At 43.3% G+C, this 13,276-nt stretch overlaps 1 protein-coding gene across 1 annotated transcript in view; it reads right to left on the bottom strand.

Moving 5' to 3' along the window:
• LOC143484584 (uncharacterized) overlaps nucleotides 1-13,276 on the bottom strand; it is a 41,173-nt gene that overhangs the window by 15,122 nt on the left and 12,775 nt on the right. The window contains exons 12-18 of the mRNA XM_076983387.1: nucleotides 12,996-13,120; nucleotides 6,315-6,432; nucleotides 5,996-6,211; nucleotides 5,029-5,199; nucleotides 2,551-2,688; nucleotides 2,342-2,391; nucleotides 1,872-2,004 (exon numbers count right to left, since the gene is read on the bottom strand). Of these exons, the coding sequence (XP_076839502.1) occupies nucleotides 1,872-2,004; nucleotides 2,342-2,391; nucleotides 2,551-2,688; nucleotides 5,029-5,199; nucleotides 5,996-6,211; nucleotides 6,315-6,432; nucleotides 12,996-13,120 (951 nt within the window). The remainder of the gene's footprint in view (nucleotides 1-1,871; nucleotides 2,005-2,341; nucleotides 2,392-2,550; nucleotides 2,689-5,028; nucleotides 5,200-5,995; nucleotides 6,212-6,314; nucleotides 6,433-12,995; nucleotides 13,121-13,276) is intronic.

The raw sequence follows: 13,276 nt of genomic DNA, 5'->3' as shown, positions 1-13,276 counted from the left end.
TTAGTTTATTTTAATTGTGACGTTTTTCTAATTTTCTAGCATGTTTGCTAGTTTTTATTAGTTTACTTTTTTTAAAGCTTAGTTTTAGTGTAGTTTTCATTAGCTCTAGCATTAGTTTTAGTTTTTTCATACCTTGGGTATTTGGGTTATTTGTCAGGATTCAAAAAGGTCAGAGTAAATATTGTGTACTGTAAATTTAAAAAAATGTATTCAATTACAGTTGAACAACCAACTGTCCACAAAAACTAACTGTCCACAAGAAAGCAGCCTTACGTGCAAAATGTGTAATACTGCTGTTGAAAATTGCCAGACTAAGTTACACAGTCGTGTTGACATCCAGCCTCAACACAACTAGTGCATCCTCCCGCTTGCGGTTTTCCTGTGTATTAACTAACCAGCGGCTATTTGATCACTGGTGAAAACGGTCCATTATGGTTCTCCTTCTCAGTGCTACCTAGCCGGGATGGTGCTTCTCTTTCAGCGGAGCTACTCAGAGAGGCTTGTCACGTTGCGGAGTGCCCCTGCCGGTTGCCCCCGTCCACAGCGGCAGCTGTCCTGTTGTTGTTGTGTCATGTTCGTCCCTCAGGTGGGCGGAGCCCATGATCCGTCTCACCTGAGGGTCGTTTGTTTGTCTATATCTGTCTTGTCTTTGTACCAGTTGACCGCTGTTCATTGTTTCTTTAATTCGGAGCATGTCACAGGTTTTTGGTTTGTGCACTTTCTCCATTAAACCACCCTTTTTCCCTGAGACTTGGCGTGATCGCTTCCATTTTATTTCACACACCCTGCCCGTCACAAGGCTAGCTTGTCATGGTACTGGCAGTTAGCCCTGTTGTGTGAGTTTTGAGATTCGTGGGGCTTTTCCTCTTGAGAACTACTCCACATATTTTACCACCTGTTTTCACTACAAGACACATAGTTGTTCCCATAGTCATGTTTAAAAAAATCCCATACACGACTCCCAATTTTTGTTGTCGTAATTTTGCAGGCTAGCATGGCGAGCAGGAGCTCTAAACAAGAAACGACGTGACGGACAATGAGGTGCCGTACGGTTCTGTCAGATAATGTAAAACTTCTAGTGAAAAAAATCGATAGGCCTATAAAAAAAAAATCCACAAGACCTATAAATAAATTGCAAACACGAAATCGAAAGGTATCATATCATGCTTCAGTTACTTTTCTAAACATGTAATAGTTACAGTTAGTTATTGTTTTTTCTTTTAATTACCGTTATTATTTATCTCAGTTAACAAAAATGTTTTTTCAATATCAGTTTAAATTTTTTTAATTCGTTTTCGTTAACAATTATAACCTTGCGACAGACACAAGACACATAAATACAAAGACGATAACAAGCAACAAGTGAAACATAACAAAAAGACAAGGGACAGGTGATGTCACGCATACACACACACACACACACACACACACACACACACACACACACATGGACATAAACACACACTGAAGTAAAACATACATATGCAAAGGTACGCACGCACACAATTACAACAAACACACACTGAAATAAAACATACATAGACAAACGTGCAAATGTGTGCGCGCACACACACATGAAGGGAGGAGTCAGGGTCAGTACCATGACAATAATTATATAAGTAGCCACACAATAGCAAACACTATTAAGAAGGCAAATTTTCACTGTGATTATAGCTACACAAATAATACAAAAATGTATGACTGAAGTTATTAGTTCAAAATACAGAAAAGAAAATAAATCATGAAAGAAAATGGATTAAGCAGGTGTACAAAATTGATATACTGATCAATTTTGCACCAATTCCAAGATATAATAAAGAAGGAATCTATAATCACTGGAAAAATGACATTGCTGAGTTATATCAACATACCTGTGACTCTTGCAGAGGGACCTTACTCCTGCCTGATTGTGGTCGACAGGCTTTCACCACCTGTTTGACTGTTGTTACAGGGAGAGCCTGAGCTGACGTGCTGGAGAATCCTGCGAGTAGTAAACCTGGAATACTGAACACACACGTACCAGTCTAAAATATACTGAACACACATGTACCAGTCTAAAATATACTGAACAGTCTAAATTATACTGAACATGTACCAGTCTAAAATATACTGAACATACACATACCAGTCTAAAATATACTGAACACTCTAAAATATACTGAACACACACGTACCAGTCTAAAATATACTGAACACACACGTACCAGTTTAAAATATACTGAACACACATGTACCAGTCTAAAATATACTGAACAGTCTAAATTATACTGTGTGTGTGTGTGTGTGTGTGTGTGTGTGTGTGTGTGTGTGTGTGTGTGTGTGTGTGTGTGTGTGTACTCACTTGTCTGGATTTGAAGTAGCACTAGTCACTGAACTAAACAACACCACAGCCTAGTTAAACACAAAACAAACATTCCCATGAAATATGGGTTTTGATTTACACAAAACAGCACAACTGGACCAGCATTATTTTTGTCAGACTTGTTTGCACGTCAGTGTACAGATCACAGTGGGAAGTGTTACTCTTTTTATTCCTGTGTGTGTTGTTACCTGAGCTTGATTCCATGTCTTCATGTCAATGACTGTTACATTTACAGTGTCCAGAGATGCTAGTATCACACGTGGGATGTATGTTGCTAATGCATTTGGAACGTTCACCACCGCCTGAGGCTGGTTTATAGAGACAATCTAGAAGAAAGTGTGAGAGCACATCTTCAGCAGTGTCATCCTCTACCTACTGACCATCACCTCCACCCAGTGTCCTCTACCTACTGACCACCACCTCCACTCAGTGTCCTCTACCTACTGACCATCACCTCCACCCAGTGTCCTCTACCTACTCACCACCACCTTCACCCAGTGTCCTGTACCTACTGACCACCACCTCCACTCAGTGTCCTCTACCTACTGACCATCACCTCCACCCAGTGTCCTCTACCTACTCACCACCACCTCCACTCAGTGTCCTCTACCTGCTGACCACCACCTCCACTCAGTGTCCTCTACCTACTGACCACCACCTCCACCCAGTGTCCTCTACCTACTGACCATCACCTCCACCCAGTGTCCTCTACCTGCTGACCACCACCTTCACCCAGTGTCCTCTACCTACTGACCACCACCTCCACTCAGTGTCCTCTACCTACTGACCACCACCTTCACCCAGTGTCCTCTACCAACTGACCACCACCTTCACCCAGTGTCCTCTATCTACTGACCATCACCTCCACCCAGTGTCCTCTACCTACTCACCACCACCTCCACTCAGTGTCCTCTAACTACTCACCACCACCTCCACACAGTGTCCTCTACCTACTGACCACCACCTCCACTCAGTGTCCTCTACCTACTGACCACCACCTCCACCCACTGTCCTCTACTTACTGACCACCACCTCCACTCAGTGTCCTCTACCTACTGACCACCACCTCCACTCAGTGTCCTCTACCTACTGACCACCACCTCCACCCACTGTCCTCTACTTACTGACCACCACCTCCACTCAGTGTCCTCTACCTACTCACCACCACCTCCACTCAGTGTCCTCTACCTACTGACCATCACCTCCACCCAGTGTCCTCTAACTACTCACCACCACCTCCACTCAGTGTCCTCTACCAACTGACCACCACCTCCACACAGTGTCCTCTACCTACTGACCACCACCTCCACTCAGTGTCCTCTACCTACTGACCACCACCTCCACCCACTGTCCTCTACTTACTGACCACCACCTCCACCCAGTGTCCTCTACTTACTGACCACCACCTCCACCCAGTGTCCTCTACCTACTGACCACCACCTCCACTCAGTGTCCTCTACCTACTGACCACCACCTCCACCCAGTGTCCTCTACCTACTGACCACCACCTCCACCCACTGTCCTCTACCTTCTGACCACCACCTCCACCCACTGTCCTCTACCTGCTGACCACCACCTTCACCCAGTGTCCTCTACCTACTGACCACCACCTCCACTCAGTGTCCTCTACCTACTGACCACCACCTTCACCCAGTGTCCTCTACCTACTGACCACCACCTTCACCCAGTGTCCTCTATCTACTGACCACCACCTCCACCCAGTGTCCTCTATCTACTGACCACCACCTCCACCCAGTGTCCTCTACCTACTGACCACCACCTTCACCCAGTGTCCTCTACCTACTGACCACCACCTCCACTCAGTGTCCTCTACCTACTGACCACCACCTTCACCCAGTGTCCTCTACCTACTGACCACCACCTTCACCCAGTGTCCTCTATCTACTGACCACCACCTCCACCCAGTGTCCTCTACCTTCTGACCACCACCTCCACCCAGTGTCCTCTACCTTCTGACCACCACCTCCGCACAGTGTCCTTTACCTACTGACCACCACCTCCACCCAGTGTCCTCTACCTACTGACCATAACCTCCACCCAGTGTCCTCTACCTACTGACCACCACCTTCACCCAGTGTCCTCTACCTACTGACCACCACCTCCACCCAGTGTCCTCTACCTACTGACCACCACCTCCACCCAGTGTCCTCTACCTACTCACCACCACCTCCACCCAGTGTCTTCTACCTACTGACCACCACCTCCACCCAGTGTCCTCTATCTACTGACCACCACCTCCACCCAGTGTCCTCTACCTTCTGACCACCACCTCCGCACAGTGTCCTTTACCTACTGACCACCACCTCCACCCAGTGTCCTCTACCTACTGACCATAACCTCCACCCAGTGTCCTCTACCTACTGACCACCACCTTCACCCAGTGTCCTCTACCTACTGACCACCACCTCCACCCAGTGTCCTCTACCTACTGACCACCACCTCCACCCAGTGTCTTCTACCTACTGACCATAACCTCCACCCAGTGTCCTCTATCTACTGACCACCACCTCCACCCACTTTGTTTAACATTATCTGCTGTGGTCATGTTATGATTTAATTGAGTGTACTGGCTCATCACCTGTGATTACACCATGAGTTATGTTAATACATTGCATTAAGAGGTGTCTATGAGAGTGTATGTTTACCTTCTCAACATATGTTTCTTGGAGAACCACTGGTGCTGTCAGAATGTTGTTGATGAATGTTGGATTCTGGGATACACTCAGAAGCTCAGAGGATGAAATGCTGGATATTGTTGCCGAGGGAACACCGCCAATGAGCGTGCCCAGAGCCAGTAACGATGATGCCTTTTTTATCTGTCAATTGAAATATCATTCAATTCAAATATATCCAGTGAGCTTACCAAGAGAAAACAAAATTATTTGTCCAGTTGTGTATGGTGTATTAGAGCGTATTGTGTATGGTGTAGTGTACAGGGTGTACTGTGTATGGTACTCAGTGTAAGATGTAGTGTGTATGGTACACTGTGTGTTGTAGTATATAAGGAGTACTGTACAGCATCTTGTGAACACTTACACTGAAGCCTGCACTAATAACACTCTGTAGGGTGTAATGGGTAGAGTGTAGGGTGTAGTATATAGGGAGTACTGTATAGCATCTTGTGAACACTTACACTGAAGCCTGCACTAATAACACTCTATAGGGTGTAATGGGTAGAGTGTAGGGTGTAGTGTGTAGGGAGTACTGTACAGCATCTTGTGAACACTTACACTGAAGCCTGCACTAATAACACTCTGTAGGGTGTAATGGGTAGAGTGTAGGGTGTAGTGTGTAGGGTATAGTGTGTAGGGTGTAGTATATAGGGAGTACTGTATAGCATCTTGTGAACACTTACACTGAAGCCTGCACTAATAACACTCTGTAGGGTGTAATGGGTAGAGTGTAGGGTGTAGTGTGTAGGGTATAGGGTGTAGTGTGTAGGGTGTAGTATATAGGGAGTACTGTATAGCGTCTTGTGAACACTTACACTGAAGCCTGCACTAATAACACTCTGTAGGGTGTAATGGGTAGAGTGTAGGGTGTAGGGTATAGTGTGTAGGGTGTAGTGTGTAGTATATAGGGTGTAGTGTGCAGCATCTTGTGAACACTTACACTGAAGCCTGCACTAATAACACTCTGGACGATGGCGTTGGCCTGGCCTTGGTTCCAGCCAGTGACTGTGCTGAGAATGGGCAGAGAACTGTTTATGACTGCAGGAGAGGCGGAGCTTAACTGACTCTGCGTCAGACCAACGCTCTCGTTGCCAAGTAACTGGATGCTGGTTGGGGTTAAATTGGGGTTAAAGTTTGACACCAGTGCTGCTATGACCTGTGAAGAGAGGAGCATTGTGGGTAACTCACAGAATAACTCATAAGTAGACTCATCACTGAAATGTTAGAGAAATGGGAGACTGGCTGGCTTCACTGAATACCTCTGGGCTAATTGTAGTGCAGACGCTCTTCATGTTGTTGAGAGTGGTCTTACTCTCTGAATCTCCAAGATGTACAAATGCAGATGCAGGGACTGAACAAAGGAGCTTGGCTGGCAAGCTACACACACACACGCACACACACGCACACACACACACACACACACACACACACACACACAGTCATTATTATTCAGATCTACACACCACAGTCTGTCATAGTGGGAGATGTGGGAGACGGAATCCCCCGCGGATGTGTTAAGGTGGCAGACCCAAGCACCTTGTTCGTGCACTGAACGATAGTACACACGTGAGAAAACAAAGTCACGTCGCGCTGTATTTTCAGTGCCGATGCCGTCGCAGAGAAACTCGACGCGTATAACGGGGAAGAACATAAAACAATCGCGGAAATACTCAATGCGTTAAGAACAAGCAGAAAACCAAAGAGAAACAAAGGACGCCAGGGGAAGCAGTTGGCTGGCTGGCACATGCCGCTAAGAACAAAAAACCTTTCCCAAAAACCAAAATCTAATGGATAGTAAGAATAACAGCGGGAGGAAAACTTGAGAGAGGCCAGGGAGCGGCGCAGGAGGTAAGTACTCGAATAGACAGAGAAATAAACAAAACAACTGAAACAAGCAAGAGGCAGGGTGGCGAGACACCGTGAAAAGACAACTGTGAGAAAACGGGCTGGAGGTTGACGACATGAAAAGCAGACAACTCAGTGGTGAGGCACTGCGTCTGTCGTCCTAATAAACCCAGGATGACTTGTGCATGCCGTCACCGCTGATTAGCCTGTGGTCTGGCTCATGGGCTCCTCCTGGTGGCGACTGGAGGACCTGCCCTGGGGCCTGCCCTGACACAGTCACTGTTATTCACATCTACACTCCACAGTCATTATTATTCAGATCTACACTCCACAGTCACTGTTATTCACATCTACACTCCACAGTCATTATTATTCACATCTACACTCCACAGTCATTATTATTCAGATCTACACTCCACAGTCATTATTATTCACATCTACACTCCACAGTCATTATTATTCAGATCTACACTCCACAGTCATTATTATTCACATCTACACTCCACAGTCATTATTATTCAGATCTACACTCCACAGTCATTATTATTCACATCTACACTCCACAGTCATTATTATTCACATCTACACTCCACAGTCACTATTATTCAGATGTGCTGGACAGTATGACCAAAATTCTATATCATTCTATATCACGGTATTTTTCAAAATTATATCGGTTTCACGGTATTTGACGGTTTTTCCTGTATTTTCCTTTCGCAACTGTATTGATTGCGAAAAGAATTACTGCAGTAGAGTGGTTAAGAGTTATTACACTGTTAGCAAAATGTCTCTACCTAAGTTTTACATGTAATACAGATTTGCATGGCCCCACATGATCAGTTTTCAAATGGTAGCACTAAAGTAGTGAATGAATCATATAGCATCACAGTTGCAGTAAAAATGCAAAACCTTTAATTTGACCTTTAACATTTTTCAGACATCAAAACTGTAGGTTTATGCAACCTATATGAACCAGCTACACGTAATATTATAAATTGCACACCAGTATGTTAATAACTGTCACGTTGTGGGGGGGGGGCCCTGCCGGTCGCACCCGTCTACAGCGGCAGCTGTCCTGTTTTGGTCATGTGATGTTCGTCCCTCAGGTGGGCGGGACCCTTGATCCATCTCACCTGAGGGTCGTTTGTTCGTCTATATATGTCTTGTCTTTGTACCAGTTGACTGCTTGTTATTATTTCCTTAATCTGAAACTATGTCACGGGTTTTTGGTTTGCGCACTTTCAATTAAACCATCCTCTTTCCGTGAGACTTGGCGTGATCGCTTCCTTTTTAGTTGCTCACCCTGCCCGTCACAATAACAATAAGAGGTATTTAGACATAAATTAGCCAGGGCTGTTTGTCACTGGTTGTATTGTACTGAAAAGTCCCAAATATCTTACCTATATTTAAATAACATAATATTTAAACAAATAAATAATAACAGTGTTCGAATACTGAGGAGACGGTACCATTTCTTTTAATGTGATAAAAAGCTAATTATTTAGAATAATTTCAACCATATGTGTAGTTGTATAAATATGTAACTTAATTAAACTGAAAGTGCTGGAAAATATTGAAAATGGACCTTGAAAGTTCCGTACAAGTGCTTGAATTCCACCTTGTAAAGATGTATGAACCCTGCAAACATAACGGAACGGAACACGCAGTTACAAAAATCGAGAGGTGCACGAGTTCGCGACGCCACAGCGGAGCCACCGCGATTGCCTCATTTTTGCCACGTGGACCCTCATGCCAGTTGCGACCAGAGACCGTATATATAATGGACGGTACATCACCGTTGACTCCCATTGTGAACTTTTGAAGCCACCAAGATGGCCACACGGACACCGCCATCTTGGATGCGCTTGCGCAGTAGATGAAAATTGGAGCCAGAGCATGCGCATTAGAACCGGTAGGCAGGACAGTATCTCCGCCCCAACTCTGATCACATTCGTTAGGACCCGCCCACCAGTATAGATGGGGTCGCGCATACGGACTATGCTTCACTGAACCTAACTTTCAGCAGAATCTTGCTACGAATTACAAATTGCTGTATGATGACGACTGAAATGACCTACACAAAGGAGGAATCTTGTAAATCAACACTTGGCTAGGTTAGTCAAGTTACAGAAAAAAATCCAAACTCAACCAGATAGTCTGTTAGAAATAAGCCACCTAGCTAGTTACTACTGAACAAAGATATTGTTTCACTTAAAAAAATGTAAAAGTGAAAAAATATATATATATCCACTCCTGATAAAAATCTTAGGACCAGCAAAAAAATTGGAAGAATTTGCATTTTGCACCACTGGATCTTAAGAAGGTTGTAAGTAGAGCTTCATTCAATGCTAAAGGAAGAAATGGGACCAAGAGGAAATGGGACCAAGAGATAAAAGATTTTGAGCAGCCAATTTCTTGTAGACTGCATTTACAATCAAACGTGTTTTTCAGCTGATCAAAAGTTTAAGACCACAGCCTTTAAAAGCCAAAATCTGCCAAAAATTTTGAATTCATGTCATTTTTTGTCAAGTATTCCTACTGTCAAGACCTCCTGATGGCAAAAGCTAAAAAAACTCACTGACTGAGTGTGGTAGGATTGTTGAGCTGCATAAGCAAGGCCTCTCACAACGTGTCATCGCTGCTAAGGTTGGACGCAGTAAAACTGTAATTTTGCATTTTTTAAAAGATCCTGAGGGATATGGAACAAAAAAGTCAAGTGGTAGACCCAAAAAAATTCACCAGCGCTGAGCCGCAGGATCCAACTAGCTGTGCATAAAGACATGGGACGATCCTTGACACAGATCAAGGCCTTTACTGGTGCTGACTGCAGCCCAATAACCATCAGACGGCATCTGTGAGAGATGGGCTTCAGAAACAAAAAAACGTCTTCAAAGGCCACGTCTCATTCAACGCCACAAAACTGCCCGTTTGGACTTTGCAAGGGACCACCAAACATGGGACACAGAAAGGTGATAGAAAGTTTTACTCTCTGATGAGAAAAAATTTAACCTTGATGGTCCTGATGGCCAATGATACTGGCATGACAAGGAGATCCCACCTGAGATGTTTTCTACACGGCACAGTGGAGGGGGCACCATCATGATTTGGGGAGCTTTTTCCTTCAATGGAACAATGAAGCTTCAGGTTGTACAGGGGCGTCAAACAGTAGCTGGCTATGTGAAGGGCCCTCGTCTGTGTGGTAATGACTGGGTTTTTCAGCAGGACAATGCTGCCATTCACAATGCCCGCCTGACAAAATTTTTTTCCAGGAGAATAACGTCACTCTTTTGGATCAGCCTGTGTGTTCCCCTGATCTAAATCCGATTGAGAACATTTGGGGATGGATGGCAAGGGAAGTTTACCAGTAGCCTACTGGAAACACTGGAATCAAGCATGCCTAAACGGTTGTTTGAAGTGATCAACAAGAATGGAGGATTTTTTTTTGACACTTTGACTTTTGAGTTTTGAGGGGTCCTTTGGGTTTTTTTGAGGTATGGTCTTAAATTTTTGATCAGCTGCTGAACAGCCTATTTCAGTTATATTGTTGTTTTCAATAAATTGGCTGCTCAAAATCTTTTGTCTCTTGGTCCCATTTCCTCTTGGTCCCATTTCTTCTTTTAGCATTGAATGAAGCTCTGCTTACAACCTTCTTAAGATCCAGCGGTGCAAAATGCAAATTCTTCCAATTTTTTTTTAGCTGGTCTTAAGATTTTGATCAGGAGTGTGTGTGTGTTTATATATGGTTTCTGATGTATACACATACAGACACACATGTATACATGGTCTATGCTTCAAGTACATTTAGTTCAATTTGCTAAACTATGAACTAGCTAGCACAATTTGCTAACCTGAGAGGATTTAAAGTTAACATCTGGCTAGCTAGTCAAATATCTAACTGAGCTACTTACCGAAAGAACTGCAAAGAACTTGACCCTAATGGTCTGTTACAACAATTTACTGCAGAACAAGACATTGAGGTGTGATATAGAGACACTTTTGACGTTTTACAAAATAAACAAAGGTAAAAGGTTTTAATACTGCTGTAGAGAGTTTTGATAGAGTTTTTGAGCGTTTGAGTAGTAGAGTTCACATTTGAGCGTCTGGTATTAGATGTCAATCAACGCAGTTATTAACTGTCAATCACCTTATTGCCACACCCCTTTAAGTAACACTTAATAACTTCTATAAAATCTGTTTATCGTAGAGAAAAACACTGGGAGAGATACTAACGCAATGGGGTCTTATAGAATTGACAAAATATAATTGCTCAAAAAACTTATTTTATGTGTAATAAAAATTCAAAGTTTCTCGTCCGGCCCGTTCACTTACATGTGAATGGGCAGGGTTAAAAGTTGTACTGCAGCCAGCCACTAGAGGGCAGCTGACTCACGGAGGCTTCACTTTTCACTCGTGTTGTCCAGTCCACTTATATATACGGTCTCTGGTCGCCACGCATCAACTATAAGCAGCTTTATGGGTGGTGCAGTAGATTGCTCCTGTTACCACCAGCCGCGGCAACTTTTGCTTGACCACATTTGCAGTAAGTGACTGTTTGGTCCACGTTCAACCTTTAAAACCCTTCCTGACAACAGACACGGCTCCTTTCTTTGGCAAAAGTTCTTTTGGGGCATCATCATCTTTTACTTCAATGTTTGGTAGAATTTGTGGTTCAGAACGTCCCTCGTTTTCAGCTAGATTTGCGCTCTGTTGCTTGTGTGCTTAGCGGCACAGCAAAAAAAGCGTCCTTTGAAAACAATTAACGACCGCGCTGCATTCCGGACACTTTTAGGCTATTTAAACCGGTGTGGCTGGTTAATGAAAAATTCTTATGATAACAAAAATAAACAGCGGTTTTCGGTGTGAACCGGTATACCGCCCAGCACTAATTCAGATCTACACACCACAATCACTATTATTCAGATCTACACACCACAATCACTATTATTCAGATATACACTCCACAGTCACTATTATTCAGATATACACACCACAATCACTATTATTCAGATATACACTCCACAGTTACTATTATTCAGATATACACACCACAATCACTATTATTCAGATATACACACCACAATCACTATTATTCAGATATACACTCCACAGTCACTATTATTCAGATATACACACCACAATCACTATTATTCAGATCTACAAACCACAGTCAAAATAATTTAGATCTAAACTCCATAGTCACAATTATTCAGACATTTATTATTATTATTATTATTATTTGCTTTTAGTATTAGTGATTCCAAGGAATTCTAATGTGTGGTATACAGTATTCTAGTGTGTGGTATGCAGTATATACAGTATTGTGTATAGTGTGTGTGTTGTATCACCTGACGGGGTTGAAGTTAGGATTCTGGTTGTACAGGGTTACTGGTGTAGTGTGATGTAGTGTGTGGTGTACAGTATATACAGTATTGTGTATAGTGTGTGTTGTATCACCTGACGGGGTTGAAGTTAAGATTCTGGTTCTACAGGGTTACTGGTGTAGTGTGATGTAGTGTGTGGTATACAGTATATACAGTATTGTGTATAGTGTGTGTGTTGTATCACCTGACGGGGTTGAAGTTAGGATTCTGGTTGTACAGGGTTACTGATGTAGTGTGATGTAGTGTGTGGTATACAGTATATACAGTATTGTGTATAATGTGTGTGTTGTATCACCTGACGGGGTTGAAGTTAGGATTCTGGTTCTACAGGGTTACTGATGTAGTGTGTGGTATACTATACAGTATTGTGTATAGTGTGTGTTGTATCACCTGAGGGGGTTGAAGTTAGGATTCTGGTTCTACAGGGTTACTGATGTAGTGTGATGTAGTGTGTGGTATACAGTATATACAGTATTGTGTATAGTGTGTGTTGTATCACCTGATGGGGTTGAAGTTAGGATTCTGGTTGTACAGGGTTACTGATGTAGTGTGATGTAGTGTGTGGTATACAGTATATACAGTATTGTGTATAGTGTGTGTGTTGTATCACCTGACGGGGTTGAAGTTAGGACTCTGGTTGTACAGGGTTACTGATGTAGTGTGTGGTATACAGTATATACAGTATTGTGTAGTATAGTGTGTGTGTTGTATCACCTGACGGGGTTGAAGTTAGGATTCTGGTTGTACAGCTGTGTCACATAGTATTCAGTAACATTGGCTGGAATTCCTGAGGTGTTAAACAACTGAAGATTGTCTGAGTCCACTGCAAACACGCCAATCTACAGGATGCAATCAAAGACACGCATTCAGATCTACATCCGTGTGTGTGTGTGTGTGTGTGTGTGTGTGTGTGTGTGTGTGTGTGTGTGTGTTGTACTGTAGAATTCTACTATGTTATTCAATGTTAAACCCCACAACCCTCTGGATGCTGGAAG

The sequence above is a fragment of the Brachyhypopomus gauderio genome, chromosome 20, assembly GCF_052324685.1.
Source record: "Brachyhypopomus gauderio isolate BG-103 chromosome 20, BGAUD_0.2, whole genome shotgun sequence".
Taxonomy (NCBI): Eukaryota; Metazoa; Chordata; class Actinopteri; order Gymnotiformes; family Hypopomidae; genus Brachyhypopomus; species Brachyhypopomus gauderio.
Note: the sequence above shows the minus strand (reverse complement) of the source record. Positions and strands in the feature narration are given on the sequence as shown.